At 36.8% G+C, this 19,057-nt stretch overlaps 1 protein-coding gene across 4 annotated transcripts in view; it reads right to left on the bottom strand.

Moving 5' to 3' along the window:
• DENND5A (DENN domain containing 5A) overlaps positions 1–19,057 on the bottom strand; it is a 72,292-nt gene extending 53,235 nt beyond the window's left edge. For all 4 annotated transcript variants that reach the window (XR_014490905.1, XM_083350088.1, XM_083350089.1 and 1 more), the window contains exons 1-4: positions 18,633–19,057; positions 4,419–4,490; positions 3,784–3,893; positions 587–1,247 (exon numbers count right to left, since the gene is read on the bottom strand). Coding sequence is in view for 3 of the 4 variants with exons in the window: in XM_083350088.1 (XP_083206214.1) it covers positions 587–1,247; positions 3,784–3,893; positions 4,419–4,490; positions 18,633–18,771 (982 nt within the window). In the remaining variant the exon portion in view is untranslated. The remainder of the gene's footprint in view (positions 1–586; positions 1,248–3,783; positions 3,894–4,418; positions 4,491–18,632) is intronic.

Genomic DNA, 19,057 nt, shown 5'->3' with positions numbered 1-19,057 from the left:
ACCAAATATCTGCAAAAATGCCATTTGCTTACAAGCAAGAACTGGTGGGACTACAAAATGGACAAAGTGAACTAAATGAAGAAACTAAAGTACCCAGGGACTTTAGAACTCGAACAGACAAGCATCTGTCACAAAGCACCCCAGACTGAACAATTGTCAATAATAAAGATTAAAAAGTCAGGATAGTGGATGCTGTAGAACCTGGAGACAGCAGAAGAGAAGAGCAAGAACTGGAGTGAATAAAAAAAAATACAAAAACCTGCAAATGGAAGACTGTCTGCAGCAAAAGAAAGCAAAGGTAGTACCAATAATAATAGGCATCTAGAATGTAATCCCAAAACATCTGTAGCACGAACATAATTGGCATAGACAAAATCATCATCAGTCAGTTGCAAAAGGAGCTTTACTTGGAACCACTTACATCCTATGACAATACAGAACACCATCAAACGTCTGCCTATCCCAAGTACTTGGGAAGAACTCAAAAGCTGAATAAAATTGCCAAATCCAGTCTAAACATCTGACTAGACAATAATAATAATGTAGTATTTTTATGAACTTGCCCATTTAAAACAGCTATACTCACGTTGTGAATAAAGAAGTATCTGAAATTCCAAAAGAGCACAGGTGAAAAGTTGAAGCATATTCTCCACTCCAAGTAATTCAAAAACATCTTTGACCGGAAAATCAAATAATGGCAATTCATTTGTGCTTGGCCTCTGGCAGATTATAGGTCCATAAACTCCTGAAAACTTTAGAGATCTTCCTGCTGGAGGGAGAGGAACTTCATACAGAATGTTGTAGATAAAGCTTTCCAAAGGTAATGGTGGTGGCTGAGGTGACGTTACAGCTTGATGGAGTTGTTCAAGCACTTTCCTACATGCCTTCATGAAAGACATTGGAGTGATCAGACAAATACACTTAGAGACATAGAGCGTGTCTCTACTAATGTCGTACGAGTTAAATCGCTGTAGTTTGGATACAGAGGTACCATTACAGTCCTCTATACTGCTAAGGTTATCTTTATCATTGGTAGATGGAGCATGAAGAATATCATATTCTGCATTGTGCATGAGATATAATGTCTGCATTGCACTACAGATTTGTTTACTGGTAACCTCCTCATAAAATGTTAGAGAAAATCCAAATGTCCGTGAGCCATCTTCACGTGTAATGATGAATGAATGAAACTGAGGTTCTCTGGCATCAGCTTGTGTCTTGAAAGACAGACCCTTAGGCATACATAGCTGGGCAAGAGAGAAAGGAAAGTTGGAGAAAAAAATTACACATCACTTATTTGAATACATTTTTCACTCTCAGTACAGTATTAATATTGATTTGAATCTTTTGTTTTTTCTATGATTCATAGTCATGGAAGAAAGCTTTTCTATCTCCACATTCCCATTTGCAGTCTCCTGATACCACCCCAACCACCCCCTGCCACACTCAAATGTATTAGCCAAACTTTTCAAAATGCTGTGAGATAATGATAATGATAATGATAACTTTATTGTCACTTTGAATGTACACCAATCGGCATACATCAAAATGAAATTTCGTTGCATTACAGCTCTCAAAGGGTCACCACCTCCGATATATACTTCTTGTTCGTGGCCCGCTCAAATTTCACATTGTCCATTTTAGTCTCTAGGGAGTGAACGATGGCACACAGGACAGATGGAAAATGGGGCTCCATGTGGATTAGCCCTCAAATTCGCTTGTATTCTGACAACCTCGCCTTCATTCCTTTTTCAGTGGCAAGAGGACTAAAACCACACCCAATATATTTCAAATAAACAAAGGAGCAACTCAGGTTCAAAGCCATTAGATTTCACTTAGAACAGGACTGTGCAATGCTCTGCATTCAATTCAGAAGAGGTGCTTTGGAACATACAAGGGAACAAATGCTACACTACATTAGGATTGTGTTTCTTCAATGAGAGATGGCTGATTTAATGAATTGTAGACAAATAGTGCATTCATATTCCCATGAATAACCTCTTTTGATGAAATCTATAGCCTTATATATTCCTTAAAATGTCAAACAGTGGAAATAAGATCTTGAATCAAAATCATTCCAATTGTTTTTTTTAAAAAAAGCCTCCCAATCATTAAATAGAGAGAAATGTAAATGGACCCTTGTTCTTCTTGAAATAGAGAGGCAGATTTGTGGTCAACATATTTATTAGTGTTATTTAATTTCCCACATATTAGAACAGGGGTGTCAAACTGCTGGCCCGTGGGCCAGATGCATCATCCAGAAGCCACGCCCACCCCATTGCCGGCAATGGCAAAACCATCCCGATATGTTGCGCGACGTCACGTGACATCATGAGTTTGATATGCCCGTATTAAAACAAGTGGATTTAACTGTATAGGTACTCTGAAAATTCCTATTCGGAATTTTATTCACATTGTCTTCACCTCCCCCAAATTTACAAATATTAATTTTAAGGGTTTTTTTTAATTCACTATTTTTTCCTGTGCAAATAAAATAAACCTCAACTTTTAAAACATTGGTAAAAATATCAAAATGCTTATCTTATATTAGCTATAACACTAAAAAACACTCTAAAAACTGTAATACTTTCACCACAAATTAAAAATAAACATGTCAAATATGCTACACAGACATGCACACAGACAAAAATCTATCTCATTCATATATAAGGGACTGAGTTCTTGACCCCGAAATGGATACGTACTGCAGGATCCTAACCCATTATCATCAATAGCTAACCTCTATAGCTGTGCCCTAAAGCAGTTTTCTATAATTTAAACAGGTAAGAAGAAAAACCTCTAAAACAGATCATGGGGAAATGATAGAGTTGGGACTAGACGATAAGATTTTGAAGACTTTATCTACACGCCACTTTGCATTTCTAAATGGATGCCTTTTCTCCTTTCTCTTGTCATTTGGGAGACAGATCTTTATTTCGTTTCACTTTATTTTATGGGAAAGTGTTCATTCTTAAGTTTTTATTTAATAGATAATTATTTTATTTTATTAAAACTTCTTGAAAAGCAGATGGAATTTAACATTTAATTTAAAATAAATAACAACATCTTAAATATACCCAGGAATTTCTAGTCTACTCTAATTCTTGGAAAACCCAAAGGGATGAAAAAAGAAATGCTGGAAATCTATCTGCAATCTAGAGGATACATCTAGAGGATACTTCAGTTGCAGTTTGTTTAAGTACTGGTTAAGTGGATGTGGTAGGTACAGTAGGTACTTTGAAGTTTATGTTCAACAGCAGATTGGCCATCGTATGCTTCTTACTGCATATATATTTATGTCGGTGAAGCAGAATCCAGAAAATAATACAGAGGTGCACACAATTCTGAAAAATATAGTGAATGTTTAATATCTTTTTTTTCCTTGAAATTCACTTCCCATCATTCCAGAATTTCTGTGTAAATTCATCTCTATTCTTATTGGACTCTCTAATAGAGACACGTCACTCGCGACATCGCACGACATAGCGGAGCTTTTTCCCCATTGCCGGCAATGGGGTGGGCACGGTTTCCTTGTGACGTATCTGGTCTGCAGGCCGGCAGTTTGACACCCCTGCTCTAATACAACAGTATTTTAAACAGCTTTCTGGTTGAAAGACCAGTTACAGCTCTATTAAGATCCTGGTGCTTCAATATGACTTGCAGGTGAAAAAAAACCTAAGACCTGATTTATATAACCAAATATGCCCTTGGAAGAAAAGTTACTTTATACCACACTTTATTGGTTCAAGAGCAAAAATGAGACGTAAAATATAAATTACTAACCATTCCTACGGCATCTTGATCAAAAGGATTCCATTCTACATTTTCTGGATAACGAGCCAGAACTTTGGACTTGAATGTTCGTCTTAATGGAGTTTGCTCAAAATTTTCACCTGAAAAATCGAAAAAGAAGTGATCAATCACAGTATTTTCACTCAAACTTTATTAATGTAGATGCTAGAAAGAACATAATTAGGAAGTAAAGAAATATTTGAATTTAGTCCTTTTAATAGAAGCAGGAAATACAAAGTAGTGATTAGCAAGAAAGAGGAAGCAGAATGAAATTACAGTACTGATAGTGCCTTGCATATAATTAACTAGTTATGCTTTTCCTTACATAAGTGCAATACAAGGTATTTCATTTATTTTAAATATTTATTTGTCCTTTAGAACCAATTCCCATTTTAAAATTAGTTAGGAAAAGCACACATAGGTAAAAGATGCAAAACTTAAATAAAAAGTTTAAATATACATAGGATCAATTTTAGTTTTATTTGGTTTTATAAGTCTGGAATCCATCATCTGTTATAAAACAATTCTGTGAAGGAAAGTCTAGAAGGCACAGATGGTCAAGGGACAGAAATACTAGAAAAGAAATATGAACCAGAGTTTTGATTATTTTTCCTCCTGTTTTTTACCTTCTGCTGAACTTGAAATGAAACGGCCACCACCATCTTGGGCTTTAGAGGCCTGTATATACTGGCATAATGCTATATAACAAATAAAAAGAACACTGTGTTATAATTTAATAGTGTCAATACTTAATATATCTACAAATCTATTTCTTAAAAAATCTTCACAAATAATCACTATTTGCTAAGTGTAATTCCATTGTATTTTCTCTATGTATGATGCATATGTTTAGATAAAGTAATGTCTAAAAGAAATAATTAATAGAATTCACAGAATGTTGTGAACTACTGTGAATTCTACAAAAGAAACAGCTGCATTCTTAACAGCAAGCTATATAACAGAAATACCCACTTTAAATATAGAGTATTGACCTTAGAAGATCATTAACTATAAAATGCATTCTAGGTCAGGTGTGAGCAACCTATTGCTCTTTTTGCTGAGTTTCATCTCTCTGCAATCATGGCTAGTGTGTATCAGGAGCTGTAGCTCACTGAAAATTAAAGACCAAAAGTAGGCCACCTTTTCTCATAAAGAAAAATTCATTCCCCCAGCTATAATTAATTGGTTACTAAATAGGAATGTACTCCTCTGAAATGTATCTTTCTGTTGCAATCAATGTAATTTCATACATAACGGGAAAGGAAAGCTATATATGTGTGTGCCTTTAAGTCAGTGTTGACTCCTGGCAAGTGCCTGAACAATCCCTCTAGTTTTTATAGAGAGCCAGTTTGGTGTTGTGGTTAAGGTACCAAGTTAGAAATTGGGAGACTGTGAGTTCTAGTCTTGCCTGAGGGACAAAATCAGCTGGGTGGCTTTGGGCCAATTACTCACTCTCTCACTCTTACGAAGAAGGCAATAGCAAACCACATCTGAAAAACTTTGCAATTTAAAGGCCACAAGTAGACCACTCTTGATCTAGGTCAGGGGTGTCAAACTCGCAATGTCACATGACACATTGCGATGTATTGCGACTTTTTCCCCATTGCCGGCAATGGGGTGGGCGCGGTTTCGGCGTGACACATCCGGCCCGTAGGCCGGCAGTTTGACATCCCTGATCTAGGTTAACTGCCTAAATAAAAATTCATACAGCTATTAACATGATGAATTCTCTAGAATTCAGAATGAACCCAATTTCAACACTAGTGCAACTGCTTGTTTGTTTGTACTTTCTTTTGCATTAACCTGAACCAATGCAAGATTTCTGTCCCAACTCTAACAGCAAGTAGGTAATATATATAAACAAGTATTAATAGCAAGGAGGAAGAGTAACAGGTCCAGAAATCCCTCAAACTGGGTTTCAAAAAATAACACTAATCTGACTTCCAAAGGATTCTACTATGTCAAAATTCAAATACTGCACAAAATTCAAATGACATGTTATGAATAATATCAGATTTTTATATTTTCTAAAATGCTTTATTGGTAAAAAAAAAAAAACATCCCAAACCTCCTTATATAGAAAAGCTATACTGACTCAGCAAATTTCACATTACGGTAAAAAAAAACAGTACAGTAGTCTTAAACACCAGTGAAGAAATTTAAACCAGAAACCTACTATAGACAATTTAATAAAGTCAACATTTTTACACACTTTACTTCCTAAGAATGAAATCCTAAAAGAGGACATTTTTAACTCCAAAAATAAATGTTGTCACCTTTATGAACTGAATAGGCAATGAGCATGCCAAGTGTGACAGCTGTTAAAACAATAGAGGAGAATACATGAAGCATGCTTCAAACAAGCTGAAAGCTTTTATCACCATCTGCAAAGTGTGATTGTGGGAGAACCATTTATTCTCCAATACATTCTGATTAAGAGGCAAGCAATACTGATTTTGGAATGGTTGCTGTTAGTTTTTAATTAATTAAAATTATTCCAGTTTGCATATGCTTATTCAAAATGCTTAGGGAACCTTATACTATTTATACAAAAATGTTCCGTTATCATCTAGGAACATACAATTTACAACATACAACTTGACAATATAAAACTGATTAGGAAAAATGAAACTCTTTGACATAAAATGAGGTAACTCTGTATACATGAAATAGTGCTGGAAGAAAAATGAACGGTGTTTACATATACTTATATTTATAACATATACATTTTAATTTGTATTAGACCAATGAAGTAGTTCAGAGTATGTAATATTTAAAACATGAAACAATGGCACTTTATCACTAGAATCTAAAATTATAATTCAGTAAAATATTTTTAAAATCAAAAGCAAGATGTCAATGCTACTAACATCGGATGTTCTGAACAGCTTCCCAAATGCGCTAAAGCTTTAATTCACACACACACACACACACACACACACACACACACACACACTCTCTGGTGTCCAACTCGCAATGTCATGTGACATGTCGCGACATATCGCGACTTTTTTCCCATTGCCAGCAATGGGGTAGGCGCGGTTTTGCCATGACGCATCCAGCCCGTGGGCCGGCAGTTTGACACCCCTGATATAAAAGGAAAGAAAAAGTCATTGTGAGGTTTGTTGCTAAGGGCAATGTTTGAATCAAGTGAGAGACAGAGTATACAGTGTTTTAAAAGATACATCAGGTGTTTGCCAGCTGCCTAATCTGAAAGGGATTGTTCCAAAAACAAATCTCCCTCTCTTTAGCTAGTTTTACTAAAATGAAAGGAGAGCTGTAGTGATACAAGATTTCCAGCAACTGAATTTTTCTTAATTTACCACTTTATACTTATTTTAATTTAATTTTAATTTATTAATATTTCTATGTACAGTATACATTAGGGCAGAGACTTTCTCAAACTTTTCCTCCCAACCTTCCTCCTTTTCCTTACAGCCTGCTCCTTTTCACTACTTATACAAGATAAACCTTCAACTGTGAATTATTTATGCCACTGCTCTTTAAATCCTTCACAGTCAGGAGAACCAGTTACAGGTGTTCAGAGTAATATTTTTGTTCACATTTTAGTGCATGTATTCTTTTATAAAAACAATAATGAAATCATAACATGTGAATGTTACAAGAAAAATTAAATATAAATTCAGCTTTGGTTCATTAATATTTTATTATTTATTAAATTTATTTTAATATTTATAATATTGGTAGTATATACTATTGACAGTGATACAACTAACAGGAATAGGCATTACAAGGATACAATGCCTATTTTTGCTGAGATTATATCCAGACTTTTGTAAAAGAAAATATGGAAGATCACATAAACTTTGATCAAACCTGAGAGAAAGAACATACATTTTTGATCAAGAAGTAACTTTGGTGAACATTCTGAATGATTCTTTATTATATAGCTAATTATTATTATGGTTGGTCACAAAATCAGCCAATGTTTATACTGGATTTTATCGAGTCCTTCCTAAAAACCTAGGATAGGCAGATGTTGTTTGATGTTGTTAAAGGTATAGATTTTTATCCTCCTTTTTGATATATACAATAGCTCTTGACTTACATTTGGTCATTTAAAAACCATTCAAAGTTACAACAAGCTCAGAAAGGGAACTAAACAGTCCATAAAGCACTTCCAGCCATTGTAAAACATGATGCTGTTCCCACAATCACATGATTGCAATCTGAGTGCTTGGCAGCCTGTTTGCATGTAGACCTGTTGTCAAGTGCCTCACAATCATGTGATCACCATTTGCAATCTTCTTTGCCAGCTTTCCCAAAAAGTCAATGGGGAGCCAGTAGGGAATGTTGCAAACTGCTGCCGCCTATCGAGATGATTCCCTCTCATCTGTGAGGACGGGCTGAAAGAGCTATCTACTGAGTAGAGGTGAACTCTGGCTGGGTGGAGAAATGGGGTTCAGATTCCAAAGATCCAAGTTCCTTTTCTGAGCCTACCAGAGCAGTTCTCTTCCGCACATGGAGAGGAATTAAAGTCCTCCTTCTCCTCTGCGGGGAAACAGAGATCAAGCATAGGAACAGTTAGAGAAGCCTGTTGAGTGACATTAAATAATTCTATACCATTTCTCAATTTGAGTTAACTTTCTGTACTTACCATTTTTTTTATTAGTTTAACTATCGTGAACATGCAGCCTTCCCAGTATAGGAGGTCAATAAAACATATTTCTATGCTGTAATTAGAATATGTAGGCCCCTCTGCTCACACCACTTGGGGAAAAAATACAGTCGGCTGTGAATGTCTCTTGTCAGTTTTTTGCAAAATTAAGTCAACAATATACATACGAATAAAAACAGATTTGTAAAAGTTTCTTAGAGAATTAAAGGAATCGTATGTATCTTGATCTCCTCTTGGGATTATAAATACAACCATGCACAGAATCATTGTGTCATGTCAGCTATAAACAAGACTCTCATACTGTACTGCAGCTCCAAAACAACTTTAACTGAACACAGCTGTTCTTACATCAGCTACACCATTCTTCGCTGATGTATCAGCTACCATATCACGTCTGTCTCAGTTACTTCTAAAACAAAAGAGCTCATTGGTGTTCAGAACATGATATACAACACAACGTTCTTCACAGAGAGGAGGGGGGAAAAAAGATCTACAACAAATGCATTTTTAAGTGTCATTGCAATTCTAATCTCATTTTCCTGCCATGCTACCAAAATAAAAAGCACTTCATTATACAAGAACTACCCTGTAATCTTTAATATTGCAGAAACAATTTTTTAACACTTATACAGAACACTCCTACCAGTAATGTAGCTTTAAAAACAGTAGAAAACCTGGGAGACTTGGCAGAGAAATGTACTGTATGTGACCGTTTATTAAGTTCTGATGGGATACTTAACAGAAATTTGTCAGGAGTTCTGCTGAGTTATTAACTAAATTGCCCATGGAAATATCTTCCATTACTGATTTTGGGGGGAATGAGCTCATAGCTCATAACAGGAAAATACTGTCTCTTCCACCAAAGGCAAATTACGACTGAATGTGTGAAATGCATGTTTAAATGTTTATGCTTAGAAATACTTCTAAACTCCATGTTTTATAGGGATATGCGACGGTTAAGTTCTTTTAAAATTTCGAAAATCCATTTTTGCTGGAAGCAATCTGTACTACTATCTTTAAATTGATAAATGATAAATTATGAATAGAAGTATCTGATCCTGAATCCTGTTTTTCACTAAAAAATGAAACGTAGCTTTCAGCATAAGTAACATTAAGAACATACATAACAGCTAATAAAGTAGGAAGAGGAAAAACAATAAATATAGAGACATATTTAAAAAAGGAAATTAAAGCGATTTGCTCAACAAAAAGAAAGATTTTTAATAGCAATAGAAACAAGTCAAAGGGAAGAAGGTAGCCATACAACCGGTACAGTAGCACCAGTGCTTCTGTGCAGCTACAAACTGTTGTCCAAAATCAGAGCCCAGAGGTTGGAGACTTTTGAGGTGAGTCTCCGTCAGATATAGTAAATAAAAGAGAACAGATGAGAAGCTGTAAAACATTATGGTCAGTTCACTAAACTGAAATAAAAAGAAGAGAAATGAAGAAAACTGCTGTAACAAAGGAATTCCATCTTCTTAATAAAAGGTTTCTGAAAGGTCAGCAACAGCATTCTCATTCAGATGAAGTTTCCAGAGCAAAATGTTCTTTCTTTCTTCTCTATATAGAAGCTAATTATTTCCTAGTATGTGATTATTGATATCATATATACAGGTAGTCCTCAACGTAGCACAATTTATGTTGCTAAGTGAGACATTTGTTAAAGTGAGTTTTGCCCCATTTTATGACTTTTTAAACTGTAGTTGTTAAGTGAATCAATGCAGTTGTTAAGTTAGTAACTCAGTTGTTAAGTGAATCTGGATTTCCCATTGACTTTGCTCGTCAGAAGGTTGCAAAAGGGACACTGCCACCGTCATAAGTATGAACCAGTTACCAAGGATCTGAATTTTGATCATGTGACCATGGAGGTGTTTTAGATGCCATAATAATACACCCCCAAAACAGATTCTGCTTATCTGCAGATGGGCTTATTATCCATTAGTATACTTTTTAAAAAACAGTACTGTACAGATAATTCTTGACTTACACCCATTCATTTAGTGGCCATTCAAGGTTACAATGGCACTGGGGGGAAAAGGACTAAAGACTGCTCTTTGTACTTAAAACCTTTGCAGTCTCCCCACAGGCATGTGATCAAAATTTGGGTATTTGGCAACAGGCATGTATTCAAGATATTTGCAGCATCACCATTTGTGATTTTCTAGCCTGCTTTTGATAAACAAAGTCAATGGGGGGAGCTGGATTTGCTTAATGATTGTATGTTTCACATAACAATTGCAGCGAATCACTTAACAACGGTGGCAACAACTGTATAACTCATTTAACAACCACCTTGTTTAGTAACACAAATTCTGGCTCTGTAAATTGAGAACTACCTGTATACTGAAAATATACTGTGATACTTTTTTAAAAAAATGCCATGAAAAATGGATAATCCATGAATTACCCACAAAAAAGCCAATTGTGAAAATTTAAATTACAAAAAATTCAAGGGTCAGGTTATTTGTGGGTGGTACATTTTATAGAATATTTTGCTTAAAAATTTAAGGATCAGCTTGTCTACAGATGGGCTTGTATATGAGTATATATAGTATATAAAATTAAAGCATGTGACACAAATACTTAATTTGAAATCATGTTCTTGTGATGTTCATAGCCTTTCCTAAGAAAAATTTAATTGCCTTTAAATGGTTTATGAATTATTAAGATTATTAAGTATAGCTGGTAGAGTTGCTTATGGAATTGCACTATTATTTTGTTATGGATTACTGAAAAAAACACTTGCAACTTATTACTGTATTTAAAAAAAAATTAAAATTAAATTATTAAAAGAAAAATAAAATTAATCTAACATTTTATAAAAGTGTACACCTCGTGATTTGTTACATTGGAACCAGCCAAACAAGATGGAATTAAATTCTTTTAAAATTATTTATTGATTGATCTACAACCACAATCTGCTTTTCTGATTCCAGACAACACTGAACAAAGAGAAGGTACAATATTATTATTCTGTTCTGGAAGCATAAAGATTGTTAAATTCATATTTAGAATTAAAACTCCTTTGATTAATGTGGATCCAAAACATTAGTAGCTACTCTGACTACAATCTACAGATTGTTCTTCTGATTATTGTGCATTCAGCTCAGGATTCATCAAGCTTCTAATAATATCGGATGTTCACATGACATCACTGATGTAATTCAAATTAGGTAGCATCCAGTAATAACATGTCTTTAGTTTGCAACAAAATGTGAAAATTTCTTCTGAAGTAGCTCTCAAACTATTTCAGATTTCTCCAAACTTTTTTTGCTCTGGATCAAAATTTATCTTCAATTCCTAATGATGACATTAGGGGCTAACAGTGTAGGGTAAGGGTGTCATACTGCTGGCCCGCATCATAAGGATGCCGCACCCACCTCAGCTCTGGCAATGAGGAAAAAAAGTCACAACCCATTGCAACACGTCACGTGACGTGGTGAGTTTGACACCCGTGGTGTAGGGATTAAGCAACAGTAAGTATACAATAAAAAATCTGGTGTAGTTAAAGTCCTGGGCTAGGGGTAAGAAGGAAACCTGAGTTCTTGCCTTCCCTTAACCTTGGAAGTGAATTGGGTAACACTGAACCAGTCAGTCACTCTCTGCTCAAACTTCCTAAGAGGGCCGGGAGAATGTGAGAGACAAACGAGATATGTATGCCATCTTTTGCCTTGGAACAAAAGACAGGATGTAAATCTAAAAAGCCAATGAATAAAAACAGCTTAAAACAACTGGCATCTAGGAAGGCACTGTATTCTATTACAACTTTGCAACACCAAATCTCTTTTATTATTGTTAGTGATCCCAGCAATCAAGGGCAACATTCCCAGAGTCAAATTTAGTTATTCTGAGAACATTAAGTTGAGCTTAACCTTGAAAACTGCCCTACTATGTATCAGTTAGATTACTGTTTGTGTTTTAAAAGCCATTTTGCTTTATTTAGAATGCTCTTTCTCTCTCCTCCTTATCCTCCTTTTTCCACTGAAATGCCCATTTTTTTCACTTCAACAGTTGCCTCTTAAAAGATAAACTGACTGAGTAGCACAGAGAACTTTCTACAGTTAAAAATATAATCAGTGGAGGAAAAGCTACACAATGGCTCACTCCAGTATGATATCTTCCAGGATGCTTCAACAAAGCAGAGATTATGGAACAAATGTTTTTTTTTATTAAAGAGTTTTACAAAAAAACTTTTTACAATACATATCCCCAAAACCCACCCGCCTCAAACCACCCCCTCCCCCCCACTTCCCAGAGCTGAATACAGGGTCATAGATATAATAATCATATTCTAACTAAAATTATCCATTATAAAATTAACCAAATTCATAATGTGCTTTAACTCCCCTTTAACATTGATACATTCAAATTATTAAAAACATAATAATAATAACTTAAACAGAAATATACTCAATACTAATACTAAAATTAATAACAATCTAAAATCTACTCATAAGCTAAATGGAACTTTTTAGTCCCATATTTATTCTGAATATAATCTATCCATCTCCTCCAAACTGAAATATATCTTTCTTGCGAATGATCCTTCAAATAAGCAGAAATCGTAAGACATTTCTGCAAGATTCGATACCTCAAGTACCCATTCTTCTATAGCAGGCAAACTATTCTTCTTCCAATATTGTCCCACCAGTAACCGTGCTGCTGTTATCAAGTTCAACATCAAAGATTATGGAACAAATGTTTAGCAGGAACCCATATAACCCTTAAATCTAAGAAAAAAAGCATAAAATGGACGAAATGTTTATTATTTACCCTATATAAATACACTTCACAAAATACATAAGGCAAAAACACTCTGCTTGTTTTCATTTTTCTCCTCCTACTTCATGCTAAGACAAAAATTAGTTTGCATGGTTGTAATAAAGCATCTAACCAATTGTGGCTAATTTCAGAAATCATCACTCAAGAAATCATGGAATGCTAGTATTTCTTGAGTTATGACCACTGAATCAGCGATCATTTAAAATTCGAAAGCATTTAAGGTGGGGGGGACTTACAGTAGTACATTACACCTATTGCAGTATTCCCATGTTATGTGATTGTGATCTGGGTGCTCAGACATCCAGCTCATTATTACAACATTGTAGCAAGCCATGGTCACGTGATCCCCATTTATAACATTACCTGCCAGCTTCCCACAAGTAAGATCCATGGGGAAACCAGCAGGGCAGGTTGCAAGTTCTCCTTTAAGTTGACCCTGCTGGTTTTTCTCCTAGGGAGTTCCATTATGGTGTATGAGATCTTGGGGATCACATACTTTATTGTACCCTCCATCCCTGGCTTATCTGCTGTAGTGCTGTGGTTGGAAGTGCTGTGCTGGTACAGTGGTTAGAATGCAGTATTGCAGGCTAACTGTGACCACAGCCAGGAGTTTGAACTTGACAAGGTTGACTCAGCCTTCTATTCTTCTGAGATTGGTAAAATGGGGACCCAGATTGCTGAGGCCAATATGCTGACTCTATAAACTGTAAAACAATAAGCTGTAAAACACTATGAAGTGGTATATAAGTCTAAGTGTTATTGCTATTGCTATCTGCACCCTGTAGTGGCTCCCGCCAGCTAGTCTGCTCTCAGAATTTACTGCACATCACCTCACACATCTGTATCTTTTATCCTGCATGAAATAAATATCTTTAGTTATCCTTCTATTATCTTCTTTACTCAGCTCTCTTATTTGTATTATTTTTATTATTATAATTATCATTATTCTTTTGCTTTGCACATTACATTTAGAGCTTCTGCACCGGAGACAAATTCCTTTGCGTGTCTAATCATAGTTGGCCAAATAAAGTATTCAGTCCAATCCAATCCAATCCCTCTCCCACTCTGGACCCCCTGCGCAGGGCAACCCACCACCTCGTGCAGCACCTAAACACACCCGTGCACTCTTTGCTTGGGATTCCCACCTCTTCCTGCTTACCAAACCACATGGTCCTAGAGTTATGGTGGTAAAGTGTGATGCCACACTTTGTAACCACATTGCTTAACAATGTAAATTAGTTTTCACTGTCATAAGCCAAGAATTACCTCTATGTACAATCAGTCAAACAGTCTATCTCACTGTATAAGTACATAACATTCTTACTATGCCCTACAATGCATTGAGAATGTTCACTCATGGTTGAGTCAACAAAAGATTTCTAAACATGAAATTCAGAAGGAAATTAAAAGCAGAAGTTGTAGAAATACTAACTTTGTTTGATAATATTTACTACAAGAGCTCTTGAGTATTAAAACAGGAATTCCTACATATAAGATTAATTGGTGAGGAAACATTTATTATCTCACCCTAGTAATTATATTTAAATTTGAGGATAAAGGTGACTAGGCTAATATCTCATCTATGATAGGCTACAGAAAGTTTATGCCTTTTTACAAAGATATCCATGGATAAAATCAAACAGGTTAAAGTAATTAATCAGATTTTCTAGGTACTATCTTATATTTTCATTAAGCTCTAGCCCACAGGTCTGTAACCCGCAGCTCCAGAGCAGCATGCGGCTCTTTCAGCCGTCTCCTGCGGCTCCCAGTCCTCTGCTATGTGTAGTCCCCCCCCCCCAAAAAAAGTGGGAGTAAAAAAGTTCAACCAATCAATTCAAATATGCAGGGTAGGTGCATATCTCGCCTTGCCTCCACTCTTCAAACCCTGTTCTGCGCATGTGCGCATGTACACGCATGCGCACACATTTTTTTGCGGCTCCCAGTTTTTCCTTTTGTGAGGGAACCGGTTCCAAGTGGCTCTTTCACTGTTTCAGGTTGCTGACCCCTGCTCTAGCCTGATAGTGCTAAAAGTATGGACATGCAATTTTAAATGCCTATTCAGTCGTAAATTGTCAATGGTAAATGCAAGAGGAAAGAAACACAAATCATAAACACACTGAATAACAGTTAGTAACTGTGCAAAACCTAAATATGTTACTGCATCCCTCTATTTCAGCTTACTGAAATATGAACAAAATGCAACATTTGCAAGTGGCATAAAACTAGTCTTTGCTTTAAGAATTAATAAAAACAAATATTTTAAGACAAGACAGCAATGCCTTAGGCCATAGAAACAAAAACAGGCTAATTCAAACTTAAGCTAATTATTAGGTGAGCCACTCTCTAGAAAAATCTATTCATGAGAACTGAAGTGTCCAAGATAATATATTCATAAAGATTTCAGGAATTGGGGCAAATGTTATATAGTATCTCTTGAGAGGCTATGGCTTCATTACATCTCCATATAAGCTCATATACCTCAAGAATACAATAATTTCCAAAGAATTATACAGAGCACAAAAACATAGAATGTATGATAAATTTTAATATAAATAGTAAATGATGTTACATAAGCAATGACTGATTATTTTCATATTATGTTAGCCCTTTCACACTCTCCATGGATTCCAATTAATATCTGAAACACAGATTGTACTAGCTTCAATTTACAGAACTATTTACAGCACAGGTCCCCAACCTTTTGGACACCAGGGACCAGTTCTGTGGAGAAAGGTTTTTCCACAGAGTGGAGAACGTGTGGTTTTGTGTGCTGCCTGCATCCCGGGGATGGGGCTTTGTTTGTGAGGACCGGTTGCATGCCGAGGCCCAGTACCAGTCCATGGACTGGGGGTTGGGGACCCCTGATCTATAGTATAATGCTGGATATGGCTTGAGATCCAATGGGATATTACTGCACATATGCATCTTCCTAACTACAGAAGAGTTCATTTAGTTAATTCAGTATGCTCACAATCAGTTTTAAGAGTTTCAAGAGTTTATTGAAGCAAGAAATTTGGATCCCCACTTGTAAAATATTAGTGATTCAGCTTGGCATGCTCACTGATGTCTTTACAGTTCATGATTTTTGTTCACCTAGACACTTTAAACATTTTAAAGGATATACCAGTATTACATAATTACATATTATTATAATCTTTGAAAGCACAGGAAAAATAGAATACCTGACTTCCATGTTTACAAAGATGAATTTTATCAAAATAATTTTAAAAAAATTCTATCACTGCATGAACCCGACATATAAAAATACATATAATTTTAATAAGAGAAGCAAAATCTAAAATATTGCTAACAGCAAATGAGAAAATATCCTATATGTTAGATAAGAATACTTTAGAATAAGAAATTAACATAAAGGAACTAACAGTATTATTCCATATAATATTCCAGAAATTACAACAATTTAAGTTCTTCCAGAATCTGTATGATACTGATAAAAATAAGGCTGTTGTAACCAGGAATGTGTGATTATGTTCAGGGTTGAACAGATACTCAGTTTCATAAATACTTAAACTGTTTTTGAAATAAACTATGTGGCTTAGGATTCTTTACATTTGTTTACATATTTAACAATGTTCATAACCCATACCAATCCTAAAACACTCTGTGCAACTATCAGCTATCAGCTCTTTAAATTGGGTCAAAAATCCTGCTGATATTCTACATTGTAGCTTTATTAAAGGCATTATTCTATATGGCACATTCTTCTGGCAGGAGTTCCCATCAAAAATCTAGCTATTAAATTTTGTACCAGCAATAGATTCCATGTTCTCTACAATGGCAGCCCCATGTAGAACAGTATTTAATCAGGTAAAGTAGTATTGTGATCAGAGATCCTAATCCAGATAGGGTAGCATACTATCTCAAACTGGAGAAATGTTGACTATATGATTGTGCTCTTTAACATGCTACATTATGATTTGTTTAATTAGTGTATTAAATAAACGTTTGTACCACATTTTAGCTTAGTTTTATGTTACTTGATGGATGTTGGGTTTGTAAAAAGTAAATGATGCCTTTCATTTTAATATAGAACAGATTATTAAAGGCAGTACCAATGCTTATTATACAGTATATAAAGTTGATTGCATTATAATGGAAAGTTATATTCCCAATCCTGCATATATATTTCACTTTAAACAATGTAATGTGATTATACAAAGTAATTAAATCCTGGAAATATTTCACACATAACTATGAAACTAAATTAAAATATATTTTCAATAATTCTTACACTAGCTTAGAAAATATGGTTTTGTACTGAATCCATTTCCTAACTACATAGTGTTGCTTTATCAACTGGGAGATTAGTTTATCCATCCATTCATGAAGATGGGCAGAAGATTGAAAAGAATTAAAAATATTGGCAGGTACCCAAAAGCCATAATAGGTTTTGCAATACTTCTGCAACTTCTTCTACTTCTTCCATCTCTTCTGCATGCAACTTAAACATTAACTTAAACTTAAACTGGAAGTTTTCATGAAGAGACTGGACAGCCATTTGCCTGAAACGGTATAGGGTTTCTTGCCTGAGCAGGGGGTTGGACTAGATGACCTCCAAGGTCCCTTCCAACTTATTATTATTTCTTTTTTAAAAAAAATGTGTCAAGTTAATACGTTTAAGAATAATAACAACACCGCTCTCCACAGAGTTGGGTGTCGGCCAAAAACACACAAATCAAAGACTGTTTCACTGGAAAATAGAACAGGATTGGAAAACAGGAAAAAAAAAAACCCAGAGAAGTGTTTCCCTGTATCTTATGCGACTGTGGTGAGTGCCACAATCTTAAAAAAAGCCCTCCGAAGGACCAGCTGGAGCAACGTATTATGGAGTTTCAGACGTACTGATAAGCTGAAGGAGAGGAAGAAGAAGAGGAAAAATTTAAGCTCCCGTGGTGACCAAAACAAAGGCAGCAGCTGTTTTCAGCATCATCCGCGAAGGCAGCCTTTGCTTTTCGCACCAAGCAGGGAAAGTCCCCATGCGCCCCCTCCCAATCTGTCACTTTCCTCTCAGGCAACCCGGGACAGGGTGGATCGCTGCTCAAAAGAAGTTGGCGCTCCGTTATGTTAAATGGAGGGGGCCGCCCTTGGAGTCAACGCAGCGCCCTACGAGAGACAATCCACCATCTCTACAGTAGTCCCCGCTCCTCCCTTCCTCCAGGGCAGGGGTCGGCAACCTCGGCTCTTTTATGACTCGTGGACTTCAACTCCCAGAATTCCTGAGCCAGCTATGCTGGCTCAGGAATTCTGGGAGTTGAAGTCCACGAGTCATAAAAGAGCCGAGGTTGCCGACCCCTGCTCCAGGGCATCCAAACGACGCCATGCATCCGGCGGCGGCAAATCCCCTGGCCGTCCGCGCCGCTGTGCTTCCCCAGCGACCGCGGGAGGCTGAGTAACTCACCGGAGAGCTCGTCCGGCTCCAGGCCGGTCTCGGTGTCCAGCCCACAGATCACGAAGTAGTCGGCGAACCGGCCGGGAGCAGACGAAGAGGAGCTGCCGCCGCCGCCGCCGTCGCTTCCTCCTCCTCCTCCTCCGCTCATGCTGCTGGTGAAGCGCCTGCGAGGCGGGACGGCTCAAGTCGTCCGGCGGGGAAAGAAGGGATTAGGAGGGGACGCCGCCGAGGTGCTGGCTTCGTCAGCTGTGCCTGCTTCGGCGGCTCCCGCTGCTGCTGCTGCTGCCGCCGGCGCCGCAGCCTCCATGACGGAGCGGCCAGAGCCGCGCGCCGTGCTCGGAAGCAGGCCCGACAGACCAGCGGACAAACACGCATAACAGGACGCTCCCTCGCCGCCGCCCCCCCCCCGCCTTGCCCAGATGTTTCGAGGAGGG

The sequence above is a fragment of the Vipera ursinii genome (assembly GCF_947247035.1).
Source record: "Vipera ursinii genome assembly, chromosome: 1".
Lineage (NCBI taxonomy): Eukaryota > Metazoa > Chordata > Lepidosauria > Squamata > Viperidae > Vipera > Vipera ursinii.
The sequence above is the reverse complement of the archived record's forward strand: the minus strand, read 5'-3'. Positions and strand labels throughout refer to the sequence as shown.